Source organism: Primulina eburnea, chromosome 1 (assembly GCF_022965805.1).
Source record: "Primulina eburnea isolate SZY01 chromosome 1, ASM2296580v1, whole genome shotgun sequence".
NCBI lineage: Eukaryota > Viridiplantae > Streptophyta > Magnoliopsida > Lamiales > Gesneriaceae > Primulina > Primulina eburnea.
In genome coordinates this window covers 53,813,329-53,831,924 of record NC_133101.1, presented here as the reverse complement: position 1 = coordinate 53,831,924, position 18,596 = coordinate 53,813,329, and the positions used below count along the sequence as shown (strand labels likewise).

General features: G+C 35.2%; 2 protein-coding genes and 1 non-coding gene across 3 annotated transcripts; all 3 read right to left on the bottom strand.

The window, feature by feature from the left end:
* Positions 1-6,464: 6,464 nt before the first annotated feature.
* LOC140812563 (LOB domain-containing protein 16-like) lies at positions 6,465-7,514 on the bottom strand. The gene is made up of 2 exons (XM_073170864.1): positions 7,016-7,514; positions 6,465-6,926 (listed from the first exon to the last, which is right to left on the bottom strand). The coding sequence occupies exons 1-2, from the start codon at positions 7,295-7,297 to the stop codon at positions 6,591-6,593; spliced, it is 618 nt and encodes a 205-aa protein (XP_073026965.1). The 5' UTR covers positions 7,298-7,514; the 3' UTR covers positions 6,465-6,590.
* Positions 7,515-12,134: 4,620 nt separating this feature from the next.
* On the bottom strand, positions 12,135-12,205 carry TRNAG-GCC (transfer RNA glycine (anticodon GCC)). The gene has a single exon. It is a non-coding gene; the product is annotated as a tRNA-Gly (tRNA).
* Positions 12,206-16,901: 4,696 nt separating this feature from the next.
* LOC140808103 (uncharacterized) lies at positions 16,902-17,450 on the bottom strand. The gene has a single exon (XM_073165126.1). It carries the CDS (start codon positions 17,448-17,450, stop codon positions 16,902-16,904), a length of 549 nt encoding a protein of 182 aa, XP_073021227.1.
* Between the last annotated feature and the right edge of the window lie 1,146 nt (positions 17,451-18,596).

The following is an 18,596-nucleotide window of genomic DNA, read 5'->3' as shown; positions in this document are numbered from 1 at the left end:
CTCGATCCTCCCGTCTACTCTTGCCCCATCACCGCCCTCATCACCTCTTCTTTACCCTCCTGTGTGCTCGCCTCTCACGCCCTCGCCCTCGCCTCGCCTTCCCCTCGCTTCCCTCGACCTTTTGTCTCGCCACAACCAGCCTTGTCCCTCCCGCCGACTATCTCCCATCACCGCCCTCATCACCTCGCCCTCTCCTTCTTGCGCGCCTCGCCTCCCACGCCTGAGCCCTCGCCTTCTTCTCACATCCCTCGCAATAGCCAGCCTCGCCTCTCTCCCTCTCGCCCAGCAGTCCCGCTCGCCCAAACACCATGCGCTCACCCACATGCCAAATAGGCCCACTCGTCTTTCGAGTGCTCATTGCGCCTTCGCCCAGCAGCCCCTTGCCATGCCCAGCAGCTGTCGCCAACCCTGCTCGAGTGCTCGGCCAGCACGCCCTTGCCCTTCCTCAAGTGCTCGCCATGCGCAGCCCCTTCTGCACTCTTGCCCACTCCTTCTCGCTTCCTTGGTCTACCATCTCTACGCCTCAGCTCAAATTTCTCGAAGACGCCAAGTGATACTCTATAGAAATATAAGGTTCGCTTCCAGTAGGTGATTCTAGCCCAAATGCAGACATCGAATTCACTCTAGGCCTGAAATCACGAAGGAGACCATTAGTTGGGGGCTGGGAGGGTGTCTCGACGTAGCCCCTCTGACTCTCAAGTCAGATAATGAGAATAGAATGAGAGAGCAGCTAAGGATGCTGCTGAAACTAATATAGTGAATATAATGAATATGTTCTTAAACCTGGTATTTATAGGAGAATACATGAGATTCATCATGGACCTTCTACCTTAGATAGCGATGGGCCGAGGGCCCAAGATCTGGTTTGGGCCTGATTTGAATAGGCCCATTCATAAGGTATCATCTAGAAAGATAGGATAGGAGGTAAGGAGATGAATATGTTAGATCAGATATTTTGAGGGAAATTATTAGGGAGTATCCCCTTCTTGGGTGTGTGAAGTTTAATATCAATGCAATACATTCTGGTTAACACATCTTTTTTTCTTTCCTTATGTGCAATTTATTGCTTCCATTGAGAATCTTAACAAAAGTTGTATCATAAGCATAGAAATCATCCTGCAGTTTTATATTGTAATGTTTGTTCCATTTAAGTTGTCCAGTAGCCATGTACCTCATGCAGACAAAAGTCGCAGCAAGTCCAAATTCACTATCATTTTGTGTCTCTTCCTTCAATTATGAAAGGTAGTTCTGTTTTGGTCTAAGCTTTTGATTGAATGCCGCAAGGTAAGGTTTGATTTCATTTGTTGCTTATGTACTAAACAAACAAGTGTTCTCTATTGGTTTTGGAACATCTCTCCGTACTATTATGAGACTTGGTGGGTTAGGTATTGTTGCAGCCTTATTTCTATTGAAAAATGTAATGTTCTAATTTGAAAATTTTGGTTCATGTTAAAATTTCAAAGTGTTTGAAATATTTTCACACCTCTTTCAGTTTCTAATCCCCAAAATATAACTGAAGAATGTGAGTGTTACAGGTAGATAGTGGTGGTCTAGTTGCATCTGGTCTTATGCCTAAATTTGTGGTGTGGGGTTGTTTCAGTGAGCTTATCAACTTTTGATGAGAAGTGTGCATACTGTTTTCCTTAAACTTTTTTTTAAACCTATTTTTTTTTTTTCATTTTGCAAAGCTTTGAGAATTTCTGGAGTTCCTGTGGCCAAAGTAGAAGAACTAGTTTTCTTGAAACATTAAGACTTTTCTCCTACTTTTTTGGACATGGATTTCCATTTTCATGCCGCTCTAGTCTTTGTTCTTATTGATATGAGTTTAATATCTTTACATGGTATATTTGCATTCCATTTTCATCAAAGTAAAGATACACTTTTATCTAGTCAATGTCAAAAGGAGTGGTGGAAAAGCTTCTACATTCAAGGTGCTTGTATAAAACTATTTGAGATGATTGTCTGCCTTGTAAGCCAAGGTCTAGGAGACTGAATCCTTTATAAGCTACATCAGTGGAGAAAATAAGTAAATAAATCGTTCAACTATGTTCCCGATCAAAGTGTTTTTGTTCATATAAAGAGAACTTTGGTTTCGCTGTTCTTTAATGTTGTTTTAGGCTGAATTTGAATTATCGTGTTCCAACATGACAAGATTGGTTGCATTTCACGATTTTAACCTGAAGGATTGCTTTTTCTAATTATCACGAATAATATTACTGGTTATGCACACTTTTTGTTGCCTATAATAATTTTTAGGGTGTTTGTTTTCCACAGGCTTAACGTACTTCGTTTATGAGTTTATAAGATGTTTTGAGCAGCTTATAAGTTTAGTCAAACACAATTTAACATGACGGATGGCCTTTTCTAATATAATGAGTAGATTTCCATTGTTGCTCACGGATTCATAGAAAAAATTTCGGATTGGGTCCATAGATGCTTGATTTGACAAAACATAAATTTTGTAATTATTCCTATTTGTGGGTTGGATATACTTAAACTGGAGATTCATATTTCTATGTGTTTACTTTAATTTTAATTTCTTTTGTGATAGGTAATAAAGATACCACTGTCAAAAATATTATTACCGACATCTTCTGTGTTTCTGTGCTACTGAAGGCCGTTAGAGATGCCAACGGGGAGGGGACGGGGTTGTCATCCCCATACTCACCCTCGAATTCCATCCTCGCTGACATCTCCGATTTTTTTCGGGTTCGTCGCGGGAATCAAATCTCCATATCCATTTCAAAAATAGCAATGGGACGGGGGCCGAAACGGGTTTATAGAATCTATTAGTCCGAACTTAATCATAATAATAATAATATCGGGGCTGGTTAAGAGATTACACTAAATCTCATCCTCTGTGTTTCTGTGATACTAAAGGCTGTTAGAGATTACAACAGGGTGGGACGGGTTTGTCATCCCCATACTCGCCCCCGAATTGCAGCCTAGCTGCCATCTCCACTTTATACGGGTTCATCGCGTGGATCAAATCTATATCTCCTTTTCAAAATAGTAATGGGGCGGGGTGGAGAAAGGATTAAAAAATCTCTGAACCCAATCTTAATAATAATAATAATAATAATATCGGGGCGGGTTATGAGATTATGATAGTAACCTAATACATGCACCGAACTATTTACAGATTCAAAAAATTCTCTCAGAATGAACACTGAAAGAAATATGATTTATGTCTTAAATAAAATTTTCTTGTGATAATATTGTATTTATTAAATTATAGAGTTTATTAAATTTTCGCTCCTCATTCCTCTCAGCTAAAGTCGACCATGAATGTTATACTTATGTTTCCGAGAAACGCGCCCAATGAGTTTCAAAGAAAAAAACTTTGTATCTGGAGGGACATGGTGGATTGCCCACTCAATCCCCTCAAATGTTTCGAAGTACACCAGATAAAAGATAACATGACATCTGTGCTGCTAAGGTTGGCTTATAATGGGTCGATTTCCAACGTTGCTTACGGATTCACCGAAAAAATTCCGGATTGGGTCCATAGAAGTTTGATTTGACAAAACATAAATTTTGTAAATATTCATAGATGTGGGTTGGATATACTTAAACTGGAGATTCATATTTCTATGCGTTACTTTAATTTTGATTTCTTTTGTGATAGATATAGTAAAGATACCACCGTAAAAGATATTATTATCAACATCTTCTATGTTTTTGTGTACTACTGAAGGCAGTTAGAGATGCCAACGAGGAGGGGACGGGCTTGTCATCCTCATACTCACCCCCAAATTGCATCCTCGCCGCCATCTCCGATTTTTTCGGGTTCGTCGCGGTATCAAATCTCCATATCCATTTCAAAAATAACAATGGGGCGGAGGTCGAAACGGGTTTATAGGATCTCTTAATCCGGACTTAATAATAATAATAATAATAATAATAATAATAATAATAATAATAATAATAATAATAATAATAATATCGGGGCGGGGTTAAGAGATGAAGATAATATTCCAATAACCGCCCTTCCTACACAAAGTAGAGATCTTTTAACAAAGCAGATGAAACATGGAGAAATAATTCAATTACTGTTTGCATAACTGAGTTTTTGTGGACTACACTCCTCTGTGTTTTCGTGATACTAAAGGCTGTTAGAGATGACAAAGGGTGAGACTTGTTTGTCATCCCCATACTCACCCCCGAATTACAGCCTCGCTGCCATCTCTGCTTTTTACGGGTTCGTCGCGTGGATCAAATCTCCATCTCCTTTTCAAAATAATAATGGGGCGGGGTGGAGACAAGCTTAAAAAAATCTCTGAACCCGATCTTAATAATAATAATAATAATAATAATAATAATAATAATAATAATATCAGGGTTGATTAGGAGATGAGGATAGTATCCCAATACCCTCCCCGAACTATTTCAGAGATTCAAAAAAATCTCTCAGAATGAACTCTGAAAGAAATATAATTTATTTCTTAATAAATTTTCCTTGTGATAATATTGTGTTTTTTAAATTATAAAGTCTATTAAATTTTAGCTCCTCATTCCTCCCAGCTAAAGTCGACCATAAATGTTATTCGTATGTTTCAAAGAAATGCAGCCTATGAGTTTCAAAGAAAAAAACTTTGTATCTGGTGGGACATGGTGGATTGCCCACTCAATCCCCTCAAATGTTTCGAAGTACAACATATAAAAGACAACATGACATCTGTGCTGCTAAGGTTGGCTTATAATTGGTCGATTTCCAATGTTGCTTATGGATTCACCGACAAAATTTCAGATTGGGTTCATAGAAGCTTGATTTGACAAAACATAAATTTTGTAAATATTCATAGATGTGGGTTGGATATACTTAATCTGGAGACTCATAGTTCTATGTGTTACTTTAATTTTGATTTTTTTTTTTTTGTGATAGGTAGTAAAGATACCATCGTCAAATATATTATTACCGACATCTTCTATGTTTCTGTGCTACTGAAGGCTGTTAGAGATGCCAACGAGGAGGGGACGAGTTTGTCATCCCCATACTCACCCCTAAATTGCATCCTCGTTGCCATCTCCGATTTTTTCGGGTTCGCCGTAGGGATCAAATCTCCATATCTATTTCAAAAATAACAATGGGGCGGGGTCGAAACGGGTTTATAGAATATCTTCATCCAAACTTAATCATAATAATAATAATATCGGGGTGGAGATAAGAGATGAAGATAATAATCCAATACCCGCTCCGAACTATTTCAGATATTCAAAAAAATATATGAGAATGAACCCTGAAAGAAATATAATTTATTTCTTAATTAAATTTTCCTTGTGATAATATTGTGTTTACTAAATTATAGAGTTTATTAAATTTTCGCTCATCATTCCTCCCAGCTAAGGTCGACCATGAATGTTATTATGATGTTTTAGAGAAACGCACCATATGAGTTTCAAAGAAAAAAACTTTTTATCTGGTGGGATATAGTGGATTGCCCACTTAATACACTCAAATCGTTCGAAGTACACTAGATAAAGACGATATGACATCGGTGCTACTAAGGTTGGGTTACAATGAGTCGATTTCCATTGTATCTTACGGATTCACCGAAAAATTCCGTATTGGGTCCACATGTATCGATAAATGTCTACTTTGAGATGCTGATATTGAGCTCTCTTGCATTAAGTCCATTTTTATAATTAGTGGAGGACCAAGTTCTGATTTAAACCAAACAAAAAAGATTTATTTTCCCATTGAAACGATGGTAAGAAAACTAAACATTTGACAACATAAAAAGTACATAGCCGGAGATAAGATAAGTTTGCACAAGTCAAGTTTATGTGGATGGTTCGATTGAAAATCATTTTAAAATTTTAAACTTAGAGCTTTTTGATGATTGAGTTAAGATTCAATCCCAATCGGAATTAGAAAACAACGTCCTCTCAATTTTTTTGTTAAAAAATTAAAATCAAAAAAAGCCAAACACTTGGCTAGTATTGTTTATATGCTTATATATACCCTAACACCAACAATGTTGAGGATAACTTATGAACCTCCACTCCCAACGCCAACCCACCTAACTAAAGTAACATGTTTCTTTTGTTAGAACTATACATTTATTTATGGGATAAACGACACAAGAATACTCAAACCTCAAAGATGCATGCATTTTCTTTTGTCCCATCCACTGCATATAAAATAATTGCATTATAAAACTTTTTTGTTTTTGTTTTTTATGATGTTAAAACTTGATGTCGCTACCTTTCGGAATAAACCTCTGGACTAATTCAATAGTCTGTAAACTACATTAACCAAGTAAAATGCACTGCGCAAGTCACGACAAGTCGCATGATTCCACTTGAATCGGTAAGGACGATAGTTACAATAAATTTAAACTCTAATTCCAAGGTTTTCACAAGTGGGATTCACGATACACTCATTTACCGAAAACTAGTAATTAGATTGATCAAGGAAAATTAATCTCTGATAGATTTACACTCTCTTAAATTAAACATCGTAGCACAAACCCTCTTAATATATCATACTGTCCCTTATATACATCAGCGATTCTGGAAAATATCGTCGAGGTTAGAGCATAAAAACATATATGATCGGTAAAGGCAAGATATTACAACATCAGATTTCAGTTTTCATTCTTCATCATTCGAAAAGCCAGCGCTTGAAGCTCGCTCAAATCCGTCTGCGAAGCTCTCTTCTTGCTGTAGGGTTGTTGTAACGGAACGAGATCTTCTTGAATAATCCCATTATTTTGTCCATGATCGATCGAATCAAACGAACTCTGGGGCGTAATCGAATTACTCGTGTTATTTGGGAAAGATTGAAATGGGAACATCGATCCCATTAATCCTCCTGCTGCACTGCTGTTTGGCCATAGATTTTCTCTAGTTCTTGAAGTCTGAACCAGGTTTTGGGTTAGTTGAGCTTTCGCCAGCATCAATTGAGCTTGCAAATATGCCACCTATATATACACGCCGATATCAGAAAATTACACTACAAAACATGTTCAAGAACAGGGAAATTAACTTTATAATAAATGATATAATTCACCTGTTGTTGCAAGGCAAAGATATGAGCCACGCAACCGTAAACGGGATCTCGAATTCTTGCTTGAGCTTCATAAGAAATAGTGACCACTGCCTCGCAACGATCAGCCACGGGCACATGCAGCAAAAGTTTAGACACGTTGCTCGCTCCAAACACCTTATGAATGGCAGCAAATCTTGCCGGGCACTGTTCTGAGCAAAAATAAGGTGCGAAAACACAATCCGCCGCACACTTCCGGCGGAGAAACTTGCATGCACCGCAAGGAGATCCAGTCCCACTCGACATTTCGTAATATACAAATATCAGGAAAAAAAAAGACCTACAACTTTCAGAAAAGGAAAGAAAGTTCAGGCGGCACACGGGTACACTAGAAAATGGTGCAGATACGAAGAGGGCATGTCCGCAGTATTATATGGGGTTCGAAAGGGAGACATGTAAGTTTCGAGTGTATGGTTCTAAGGAGACATTTATTAATGGCTTATGCAATATGGGGTTGAATCTTTAAGAGCTTTATACCCGTCAAAATCAAGCCCACGATTTTTATTTCATTTTTCGCGTCACCAAGGAAGAATTTTTAAAGGCTTTTTTCGACATATAATTGGAAATACAACTCGGGATTTTAGTCTAAGATGCATTATTTATTGATGTGGATGAAGTTTGTTTCAATGGATGACACAAAAAAATATAATTTTTGCGCCGAACGCCGCCGCACCTTGGGAACTGCTGCTAAAAAATATTGTTGCTTTCTTGAAATTGTTTTCTTAATCTGTCGATGAGCATAGACGAAGGTTCTCAAACCAGGCTTTAATTAATGATATTTAGTGAATTTTAATTGCTTTAGTACACCTCTAATTATGTAAAGTAAAATGATTAAGATCATATGACTCATGGTTCAATGTATTTAAATGTCACAATCCTCACAGTTTCTTCGGACAAATCCTTTTCTGAGTTTTCAATGTATATATATATATATATATATATATATATATATATATATATATATATATATATATATATATATTGAAATTGATTTAATGAGAAATTATACAGTAAAGTTGACTTGTGCCTTTTTGACTTTGAAGCTAGGTGATGAAAAAGGGGGCTACTTTGCTTTGAGTTGATAAAGCCAATGAGGTTGGGAATTGGGTTAGAAAATGGTCATGAAATCAGTGTTCTCTATCTATTTTATGAGCTCAATAAAGGGTATACTTATTATTCAGGAATTGATTTTTGACTCATTGCTAATTAACTTTTTGCGATAAGGTTATCTCAAATCCATTACATCATATTTTGCACTATATTAGTTTACAACAAAATCATATCCAACATATTGCACTACATTTCACACTACAATAGAATATTCTCTTAATATTATTTTTTATTTCAATTTTTTTTTATTTTCTAATACCTATTTATTAATAACTTTTATAGTTTGAAAATACAATGATAACTAAATCTTTATATTTATATATTAACATTTTAATTAATTATTTTTTATCAAAAAATAATTAAATTAATTAATTCACATAGAAAATTAATTAAAATAATCTTTGAATACAATAAATCATTGAAAGTAAAAAAAACACGAACATTTAATATTAAATTTATAACATAACACAAACATAACGTTCAATATTTAAACTACTATATTGTTCTCACAAATGTTCAATTAATGCATTTCGTAGTTTATATTGAGCATTTTTATTTTTTATTTTTTTAAAACGAACGAGAAATTCTTGTATTTTCGTCATTGACCACCATTTCAACATCCGGAGCCCATGCTTCCATTGCATCTTGAATTAGTGAATTGAGTCCACGTTCATCTTCAATATCCATGTTGTACATGATAATGCAAGCTTTCATTATGTAATGTAAATCATTTTTACGTAAGACCGTGCTGGAGATGCAATAATATCAATTTAATGTTTTGTGATTTTGTTGTTCGTTAATTACCTAATTACTATAATCTATTTTTATGTTTTGTGGTTTGTTGTTTGTTAATGTTGTTTTGTGATATTTGTTGTTTGTCTTCTGTAATTTGTATTATTTTTAATGTATTAGCAATTTAATTTGGTTTTTATTAAATTTCGTTTATGTAATAATTTAATTTAAAATTAAAATATTGAATTTTTATAATTAATATTTCAAAAAAATTAAAAATTAAATTTATTAATTTTTAAAAATTAAAAAAAAATTAAAAAATTATAAATTTATTATTTAATTAAAATATAAAATAATTAAATTAAACTAAAAAATTTAAAAATGAAAAAAAAAAAAAAATAAACTTGTGGCACAACAGCCACATTTGGAGCAACTTTTAGAGTGAGCTTGCTCAAATGTAGTGTGAATTGTGGAGTTGGGTTGGAACATTTTTATTGCACCACACTCGATGCTACCATTGGAGATGGTCTAAATTGTGGGGACCCGGACGCTAATCAAGTTCTTAATCATCAATGGGACTAATTAATCAATTATAAAACAGGGTCTAAATTTTTTTTTTTTAAAATGCGGAACGTAGTGAAATCAAGTTAATATACATATCAGTATATAATAAAGTACAAGTCATGTACCGTCTACAAATCAGTACAAACTAAGGTTCAACAACTACTATCAAGTGTTTAACCCCTATATACAATCCAAGTCCGGAGCCTCCACTCTAATCACGATCTCTCCTCATCTCCTGGACCCTGATCCTGTCCCACCTGTTATCATGTACACATACAGACAAAACAAGAGCCGGATAACTCCGATGAGAATAAATCCCAGTATAAATCAACGAAACATGCAATCATATAAACAAATATAAAGCATGTAATCAGGTAACAGTAATATGTATCAAAATCTGAACCATAATTACAATTTTGCAATTCAGACTAGACTCAATCCTAGTCTAGGGATCCCGGTTTCCAAATGTGGTATTCCTATATCGAATTCCGTAATAGAAGGAACTCTGTTCCTATTACTCGATATAACCAAATATGGTGTTCCTATATCGAATTCCGTAATAGAAGAATTCCAATCCTAATTACTCGATATAACCAACATCCGGTGTCCTGACCTATCCGTCATGGACTGTAGCTCTATCGCTAATATCATTATCTTGAGACATCGTGCAATGTTCCCGTGGTGATTCCACCACTATCAAGAACTTCTGTCACAAGATTACTCATCTGATACCTGCTATCTATAATTCAAGAAAACAAGTACATCAGTCAAATCAATGCAAATATCAATGCAATAAAGTAAAGTATGTGATTTAAAGAAACTCAAGTCTAATCCGACTCAAGTCGATCTCCCAATACCACATTGACTTATACCTTCTTTCGTCGGTTTCTGGCTCAATCGAAGTCCTGAATTCACAGTCTGTCTGGCAATGACAATATCAATAATCTCATGTCAATATACCTTTCAAATCAATAACAATCTGATCAATCTTGATTTAATTCAAAATCAACGGCATAACGGTACAAACTCAGTATCCCCGTCAATACCATATCCCCATATAACAGTTACAATCCATAACCCATATCCAATACGATCCGTAATTCAATCACAATTCAAATCTGTCCGGTATAAATCAATATACCGTAAAAATTCATAGCAATTCCATAATCAGTCCGTTTCTTAATCTGACTTCGATTCTACGATGTCTAACATGTCAAGAACATCATATATGAATTCCATTCAATTCTGACAATATCATAATTTCAAAGCATGTCAAAACGTAGTAAAACTTACGTCCAGTTGTAGTCTACGTTGCTAGGAACTCGGTACCGAAGTCGGATTCAAAATCAGACGGACGGATTGATCGTAAATCGAATTCTGGAATCAAAGATCAAAGTTTTCCCCGGATTTCCGTTTTCTTCCCCCGGAGAATTGAATGCATGTGTGTATATATATATACATATACATCTCCCACATGCATTAGGCCAAGTGGCTCGGTGTGCCTACTGCACGTCTCGCGCATATGCGCGACCACCTTCCGCGCATATGCGCGAGACATTCTGTCTCGGCGCGTAGCTTCACGGGGACTCGCGCATATGCGCGACACTCTTCCGCGCATATGCGCGAGGATTTCTTCACAACTCTCGGGTTGTGTCGCGCAGATGCGCGTATACACGCCATGCAGATGCGCGAGGCCTCCTGTCTGCTTGGCGCTTGTGCGCGCGTTCTGTCGCGCATGTGCGCCGATGCTACTGTCCTCGCACATACATTTTCACACGTATTCTTATTTCGTGTCCCGATTAATCTTCTCATAATCATATCAAATTATAATTCAATAATTACAGATTATTAGGATTAAATTTCGGGCATTACATAAATCATATGGCTATACGAAATATACGTAGGCAACTGTCTTTATTCGACACAGATCATATTTGTTGTAAAAAATAATATTTTTAATATAAAAAATAATACTTTTACCTCAGATAAACATATATTATACTATATACGTTTGAAATAAAAAACAACACATTTAACTCGGATAAACATATATAACATGACATAATTAACAAAAAATAATAATATTTTTGCAGTGAAAAATATATAATAATTTGGATATAAAGAGTAATAACTTCTATGGATTGAGTCACATCGAAAATTCGTCTCACAAATTTGACTCATATAAAAATCTTACCGGAGTTTTTGTGATTCGATTATATATGTATGTGAACATATATATGCTCTATCCATCTTCTTTGGAATAAAAAAAATCTTCAAGAAGTGTTCATTCACTCAAAAGTATGCGTATATGTGGACATATTTCCAATAATTTATTCTTTTTCTATGAACATCTCAGTTTTTTTTTTTTAAATGATCTCATGCATCTTAAGTTATTTTTTTGTATTTACTTCTTCATTTGTATCAATTACGATCATAATAATAATTAGTATATTTAATTGGGGAAAGATAATGAAAAATTTAAAATAGGCCGATTGCAAATTATATGGCCCATAATTGTTTAAGTTTTTGGGCTCAGTACTGGCCCGTAAAAGGAAAATAACTTACACAGAATGCTGACACGTGAATAAAAGATTTATTTATAATATATATATATATATACTGTCTTTTCTTTTGAATATAAGATATTTAATCGATTAAAAAATTTAAATTTATTAATTGCACCAGCCGGGAATCGAACCCGGGTCTGTACCGTGGCAGGGTACTATTCTACCACTAGACCACTGGTGCTCGGTGACTTATTGCTGCTAAACCTAATTTGTTATTATGTTTATCAAATTAGAAAAAATTAATATTTAATTCTTGGACTTGTAAGATTTCAAACACTTTTCTTATATAATGATTATATCTTGGAAAACACCTCATAATCCATTTCATTATTAATTCTGAAGATTTTAGTTGGTCTTGGAAGAGACGAAGATCAGAGGCTTGAGAATCCACTCAAGTGTTGGTAAATGTGGAAAGGTCCCCTTTTCTTATACTGTAATCTGTTATAAAATGTAGGTGCACTGCTGATCTAACAATGTATATACATTTGAACTGATCCCAGTGGTTCTCTATATCATGGTTTGCCATTGTGGATTCTTATTATATTATTATTATTTTATTTTTACAAAAAAATATTCGACGAAAAAACCCAGAAACGTTGGAAAATTTGGGGAAGATCTCAAAAACCGTTCTGCACGGCCAAGAAATTGAGTAACACATACGTTTTAGCTTTGAAACTTTGTCGCGGTTGCTGTCTTTAATGAAGATCCAACTAAAGATATATAATGAGCTTTGCAAATGATGAGGTGCATTGTAGCTCTGCTGATATATAATGTAGATGATGGTGAAGCTTCACTTAATTTTTTTAAAATAAAACTAACACATATTTTATTGTTGTAAGAGTTAGTATATATATTTTTTCATATTTGAATCCTGATATGAAATTCATTTGATACAATGGTGATTAAATTTCAAGCTGTAATCCTCGAAAAAGAAAGTGCCGAACCCTAGCTAGTAGTAACATTATGTTAAATCAGTGGTATTTTCACTTCATTGTTGTTAGAATATTTCAAGTACCTTTAAATTTTGGTGATTGATAAATAATAACATACAACTATTTCAGGTTCAGTCGCTTTTAAATATATTTCAGGTTTCGGACTGTTGGACCAGATCAAGTCGTTCAGACAATACTTGAGAAAAGCAAGCCGTTCGGGCTAAGAGATCAAGACGCTGAAGTATTTGAACTTAGCTTGCAAAGTTATCATATGTTAAAACTGACCGGCGGTCCAAAGTATTCAAATTATTGAAAATAAATTCATACTACCACCGGTCAAAAAAGAGTTAAATCTGAAAGGATACTAAAGTCAAGTTGTTCAATCAGTTGTCTTGTAACGTCTCGAAAATTTGAAGGTCCACATGAACCACCTGCATGTAAATTATTAAATTTCTTTAGTATTTTATTAAATTCTTTTAATGCATATAATGTATGTTTATTTTATTAAATTGTGTTTAATTATTTTTCTGCATCTTATGCATTATCATTGCATGATAGGATTTAATTCATGAAATTTTTAAAAAGTTCATGCACTATGATTTTTAAGATGCATTTCACGTTCGAACGAGGATCGGAGACTGGAGAATTTTCAGGAAAATTATTTTATTGTGCGGTTTATTTTTATAAATTAAGTTAATGTGGTTTTAAGGGTATTTCTAAAAAATGGGATTTTATTTGGGTATTTTACCTGCGGGATTTTAGTTTTAACTGTACGCAAATTTTATCGAATCACGGGACTTTTTGAGAGTTCGATTAATATTTTCAAAACTTTTTCAACATGAAATATTTTTCGGGAGTGCGTTTGGATTTAATGGGCCTAATTTGAGCTTGTTGGCCTTAAAATCCTCTTTTAAATTTATATATATCAAAATAAGGTCCATTAGTTGATTATTAACTATTTTAATATTACGTAATTATCTATAAACCTAACCCTAGTCATTTGCACCCCACTAAATCTAATCCACTCCATTTAACCGCCCACCCTCCTCCAATCAGTCGCCTCCTTCGTGAATTTCAGCATCAAGATTTCCAAGCTCAAGCGTTTCCTCCCCGCCTCGTGTCTTGCTCGCCGTCGAGCAATTGTTCACCAATTATCTCATCAGGCACGCATTGTATCAATCTTTTTACGCATCACAAATGTCATATATTCTGATGAACTTGTTCTTGTATGAAATCTTTCGATCCAAAAATGAGCATGAATGGTTTCGGTTTTTACATGTATTCTTGCGTTTTCATGCTTTGCTACTCACTATTTTGATAATCTGTGCAAGGGGCTGCTGTGATGGGTTTCTAAGGGTCTGATATTGGCTTCACGTTGTGTTTATGGGAGCCATACCGATCAGGGTTGCTGGGAGTGGTAAGATCGAGAGAAATGTTCCATAGAGTGGCTTGGTAGGGCAAGATCTAAGGTTTGGGGTGTGCTGCGGTACATGGGCTCAAACCTAGCTGTGTTTCAGACCATGTAGAGTCTAGTAAGATGTTAGGAATGAGCCATGGGTGTTTGGTTGAGGAAGAGGCTCAATCCTTGGAAGTCTAGCATGAATCATGATGGAGGTGCAAATTTTCGGTTGGTTTCTGCACGTGGCTTGTGCAACGGCCTTATGTATTGGTTTGGCTTGGTTTAGAAGGGTCATTAGGGTACTAATGGTGTGCCTTAAGTGCTGGACAGGTGGGGGTATAAGGGAGGTCCGAATGTTTAAAGAATTGGGGGCCATGTGTTGTAATAGGATTATAAAAATGGGAAGGACTGTGAGTTGTGGCTGATGCTGAAAATTTAGCCGAGGGTATTTAGGCCTGATATTAGAATTTTAGGACCTTTTAAGTGTTTTTAAGGTATGATAAAAAGTTGGGAATGTTTTGGTTAAGTTTCGGTTCAATTCGGGTTAAAACCGGGACCCCTGCCGCCGGGTACCATGGTTTTATAGATGGATCCATCGAATAGAGCTGATACGATAGAGCTAATACGAAAATCACAACTAATGAACTGAATTCAATTAAAAGAAAATGTTTAAGTTTATGATGACACGATAAGCTGTTTTGACACGTATATGATGATACGACATGACATGATTTGACACGACATGATTTTATACGACACATTTACGTTATGCTTTTAAGTTCATGAAAGATATGTTGAGTATGATATTTTTCACTGCTGTGTGCTATGTATATGTACTTGTTATTAACGGTAGATGTGTGTTGAGTTTTTAGACTCATTAGGCGTGTGTGATGCAGGTGAGCTTGTTATTGAGAGGACTGGAGGTGCCGAACACTGAGTAGACAAACCTGGTGGGATGACACGACCCGAGGACCACATGTTTTCCGCATTTTGTTTTTATGAGATTTGAGATGATATGAACATTTTTATACGCTGGTTTTGATACGCTGATGATTTTCACAATTTTTACTCGTTTATGTTTACGCACTATTTTTTATTGTCAAATACTTAGATCATTTTTAAATGTTATTCCGAAAATGCGAGCTTTTATTAAAAAAAATATATATTTTCGCGCTTTTAAAACGGTAGACGTTTCATGTCTCATTTGGAAAAATTACACGGTCTTTTACCAACTCCCGAATGACAGAAAGCTATCTTATTCAGATATGGTATACCAGCTTTATGGAAAGCATAGGACTTGAAGACGCAAAAGAAAGAGGAGCATTAATGAGCATTTAATGATATGAAAGTAACACTCCATTATGTCGGAACAATACAGATGATCGTTGAAACGAAAATTCAACTATGGAGCTTTTCATTTATAAATATACAGATTTCAAACATGAAGAACACTCTCGATCAACCACAACTATTCTTAAGCCTACATATTTTTAAGATCTCAAGCAGACTTAATCTTTCGATTTCTAGCTGTTTATTCAAGTACAAACTTATTAGAATCATATTAGATCATCAAGGATCAATTTGTGCTACTCCAACAACTCAAACAGTCAAGTCTGTGTTTGTTGTCTGATGAACCAAGAGTTATTAAATATCCAGAATTGAAAAGTGATAACTAAGAGTTTGAGTTACGCAGTGATAAGTTCTAGCTGAAGTGAGTTGTTACGAGACGTTGTAGAATCAAAGTCTTTTAATGAAAACTTCATGAGTGGAAGAAAGGGTGACATATGATTTTATCTCCGAACATCTATAAAAACATTTGTGTAATTACGTTATGCATTTATATTCTTGCAAAATCAATTTCAAACCATTTGTTGTTAAACTGCCAAGTATAATATATCATTAGTCAATCCGAACCTTTTCCGCACTTACACTTTTTGGTGGTACAGCAAGTCTGGTCATTCAAGAATACTTCTTAAAAACTGTTAAAGACCTGTTCAAAATCAAGAAATTTTTTAAAAGTTTATTCTCCCTCATTTCTACACTCTGACCCAATCCCAACAATTGTAATTGCCTCGTGTTGGCAAGATGTCTTGATCTAGTTACTCGATCCCTCGTATATTTTGCTCCTCTCTCTTCATTTTCTTGTAGGTAGGTGTCTATGGTAACTAGCTAAGAACCCCTATTTTGTAAAAAAGATATATCAAGTTTTGATCTCAGTAGAGAACTAAAGAAAATAGTGCTTCCGGAAGTAGTTATTTAATTTTCATCCATGCATGTTATCTGTGATTTGTGAACTACAAGCAAGTCTATGGTACACCACAAAAAACACAGTATAAATTTCCTTAGTTCCTTCAGTAGGAAAGTAAGACGCTATTTGAAGAGCATAGTGTTGCCAGTCAGCGACACAAACACAATCAAAATTGTAACCACATGGATACACGTACAAGGGCTAAATCTGCCCCTCCAAAATAAACTGCAGAAATAATTAATTATAAGCAACTATATATGTGCTTATTACTGGTGTAGTACTTGTTTCAAGAATCATATCAAAGTTTAAGTTCCAAATCCAAGTCCTCTTTTGAATTACTCTCCACCTGTCTGTTCTTCTCCAAATCTTCCACAATCAATGGGGTAAATTCTAAGCCAACACCCCGGTGATCTCCACGAATCATCGGGTTTGTATCGCGATCAAAATCATGGGCACGCATATATATCTGCTGCTGCTCATTATCATGGATTCCATACAAGGGTCTTGTAGCACCAGAAGTACCAGCATATTCTTGAAAACGTGTTGCATATTTTGTATGATGATCATGATGCTCAAAATGATCATTTCTCGATTCTGGGATTTGCTGGTACAATCTTGGACTGGTGTAATCACTGTCTTCTGGCTTTCTTGATGTGGGCTTGTTTCTTGACTTATCTTTTCTGTGTATATTCATATGGCCACCCAAAGCCTGCGCTGAATCGAAACCCCTCTTGCAATAGACACAATCATAAGATCGGCCTACGCCTAAATCGAAAACGTTGTCTTGCTCAGCTGCTTCACTGGAATAAGAATTTACTGATTCTTCTTGATGTAAATTGGGCTCCATCGCAAGCTATCTAGATATTAGTGCTTGAATTTTCGACAGTCTTCGAAAATCTTGGAAAAGAGAGAGAATATGTAGTTTAACTGTTTAGCTTCTGTTGAGGGACTGGAGGATTATATGCATCTGGAAAGGATGCTTTTTGAGGACAAGGGTTTGATGCAACAGACAATTTCCGGAAATGATACTTTTTCAGAACAAGGGTTTGATGAAACAGACAATATAAGAGCTTAGGTTTGAGAGAACTTTGAGGTCTGTGGAAGAAAACTTATGACACGGTCTGTGAATTTTGTTGATACAAAGTCAATATTCTACTCAAGGCCGGCTGTTGGAAATCCTATTTCGCTTATTAAATAGATCACATAAGTTTTCAAAGAAGATTTTAGGGAAAATTACACATAAAATTTTCTTTAAGAAGATGAGTGCTCCAAGTTTTGTCTCTACGCTAATGTTTGATCTCGACTCCAAGTTTTGAATCAGACATGGAGTAGATCTGTGCGCTAATATTAGCAAAATGCCACTTGCCTATATTATATTATATATAATTTTCGGTGATGAAAGCCATTCCTTTTTATGATATGTTAATTTGGTTGCTCGTGCATGAGATTTTTTGTCACAATAATTATAAATTTTTCTTGCAATATTTAATCTCTCCAACAGTTCAACTGATCAGGATCGACACCGATCATCACGGGAAAAATATATTGGACAAAAGGAAGTTGTTGATTCCTGGAGATTCTGCCAGATCTTGGATAGATAGCATAGTATATATATGGTTCTATAACTTTGTCTTGTCTTCGATTTTGGCCCTCTATATATACGTCTTCAATTTTCAGATTTAGTCTATTATTTTTGTATTTTGGTCATTTTTCTTGACGTGGTTCCAACTTGACGTTCACACGTGAATTGTCCTTTTCGATAAAAAAAATGATTAAAATTTTCAAAAATTGAAAAATACAATAACTAAGGCTCGATTTTGACAATATAGAGAAAAAAAATTACAAAAGACGAATATAGAAGACATAAATTACAAATTTCTAATGTTAATATACTCTACATGCATGAAGTATGAAATTTGCAATTGTTTGCAATGTTGTCTGTATGATTTTAGTAAATATAATACATTATAAGTTTGTCATTATTTTCATGGGG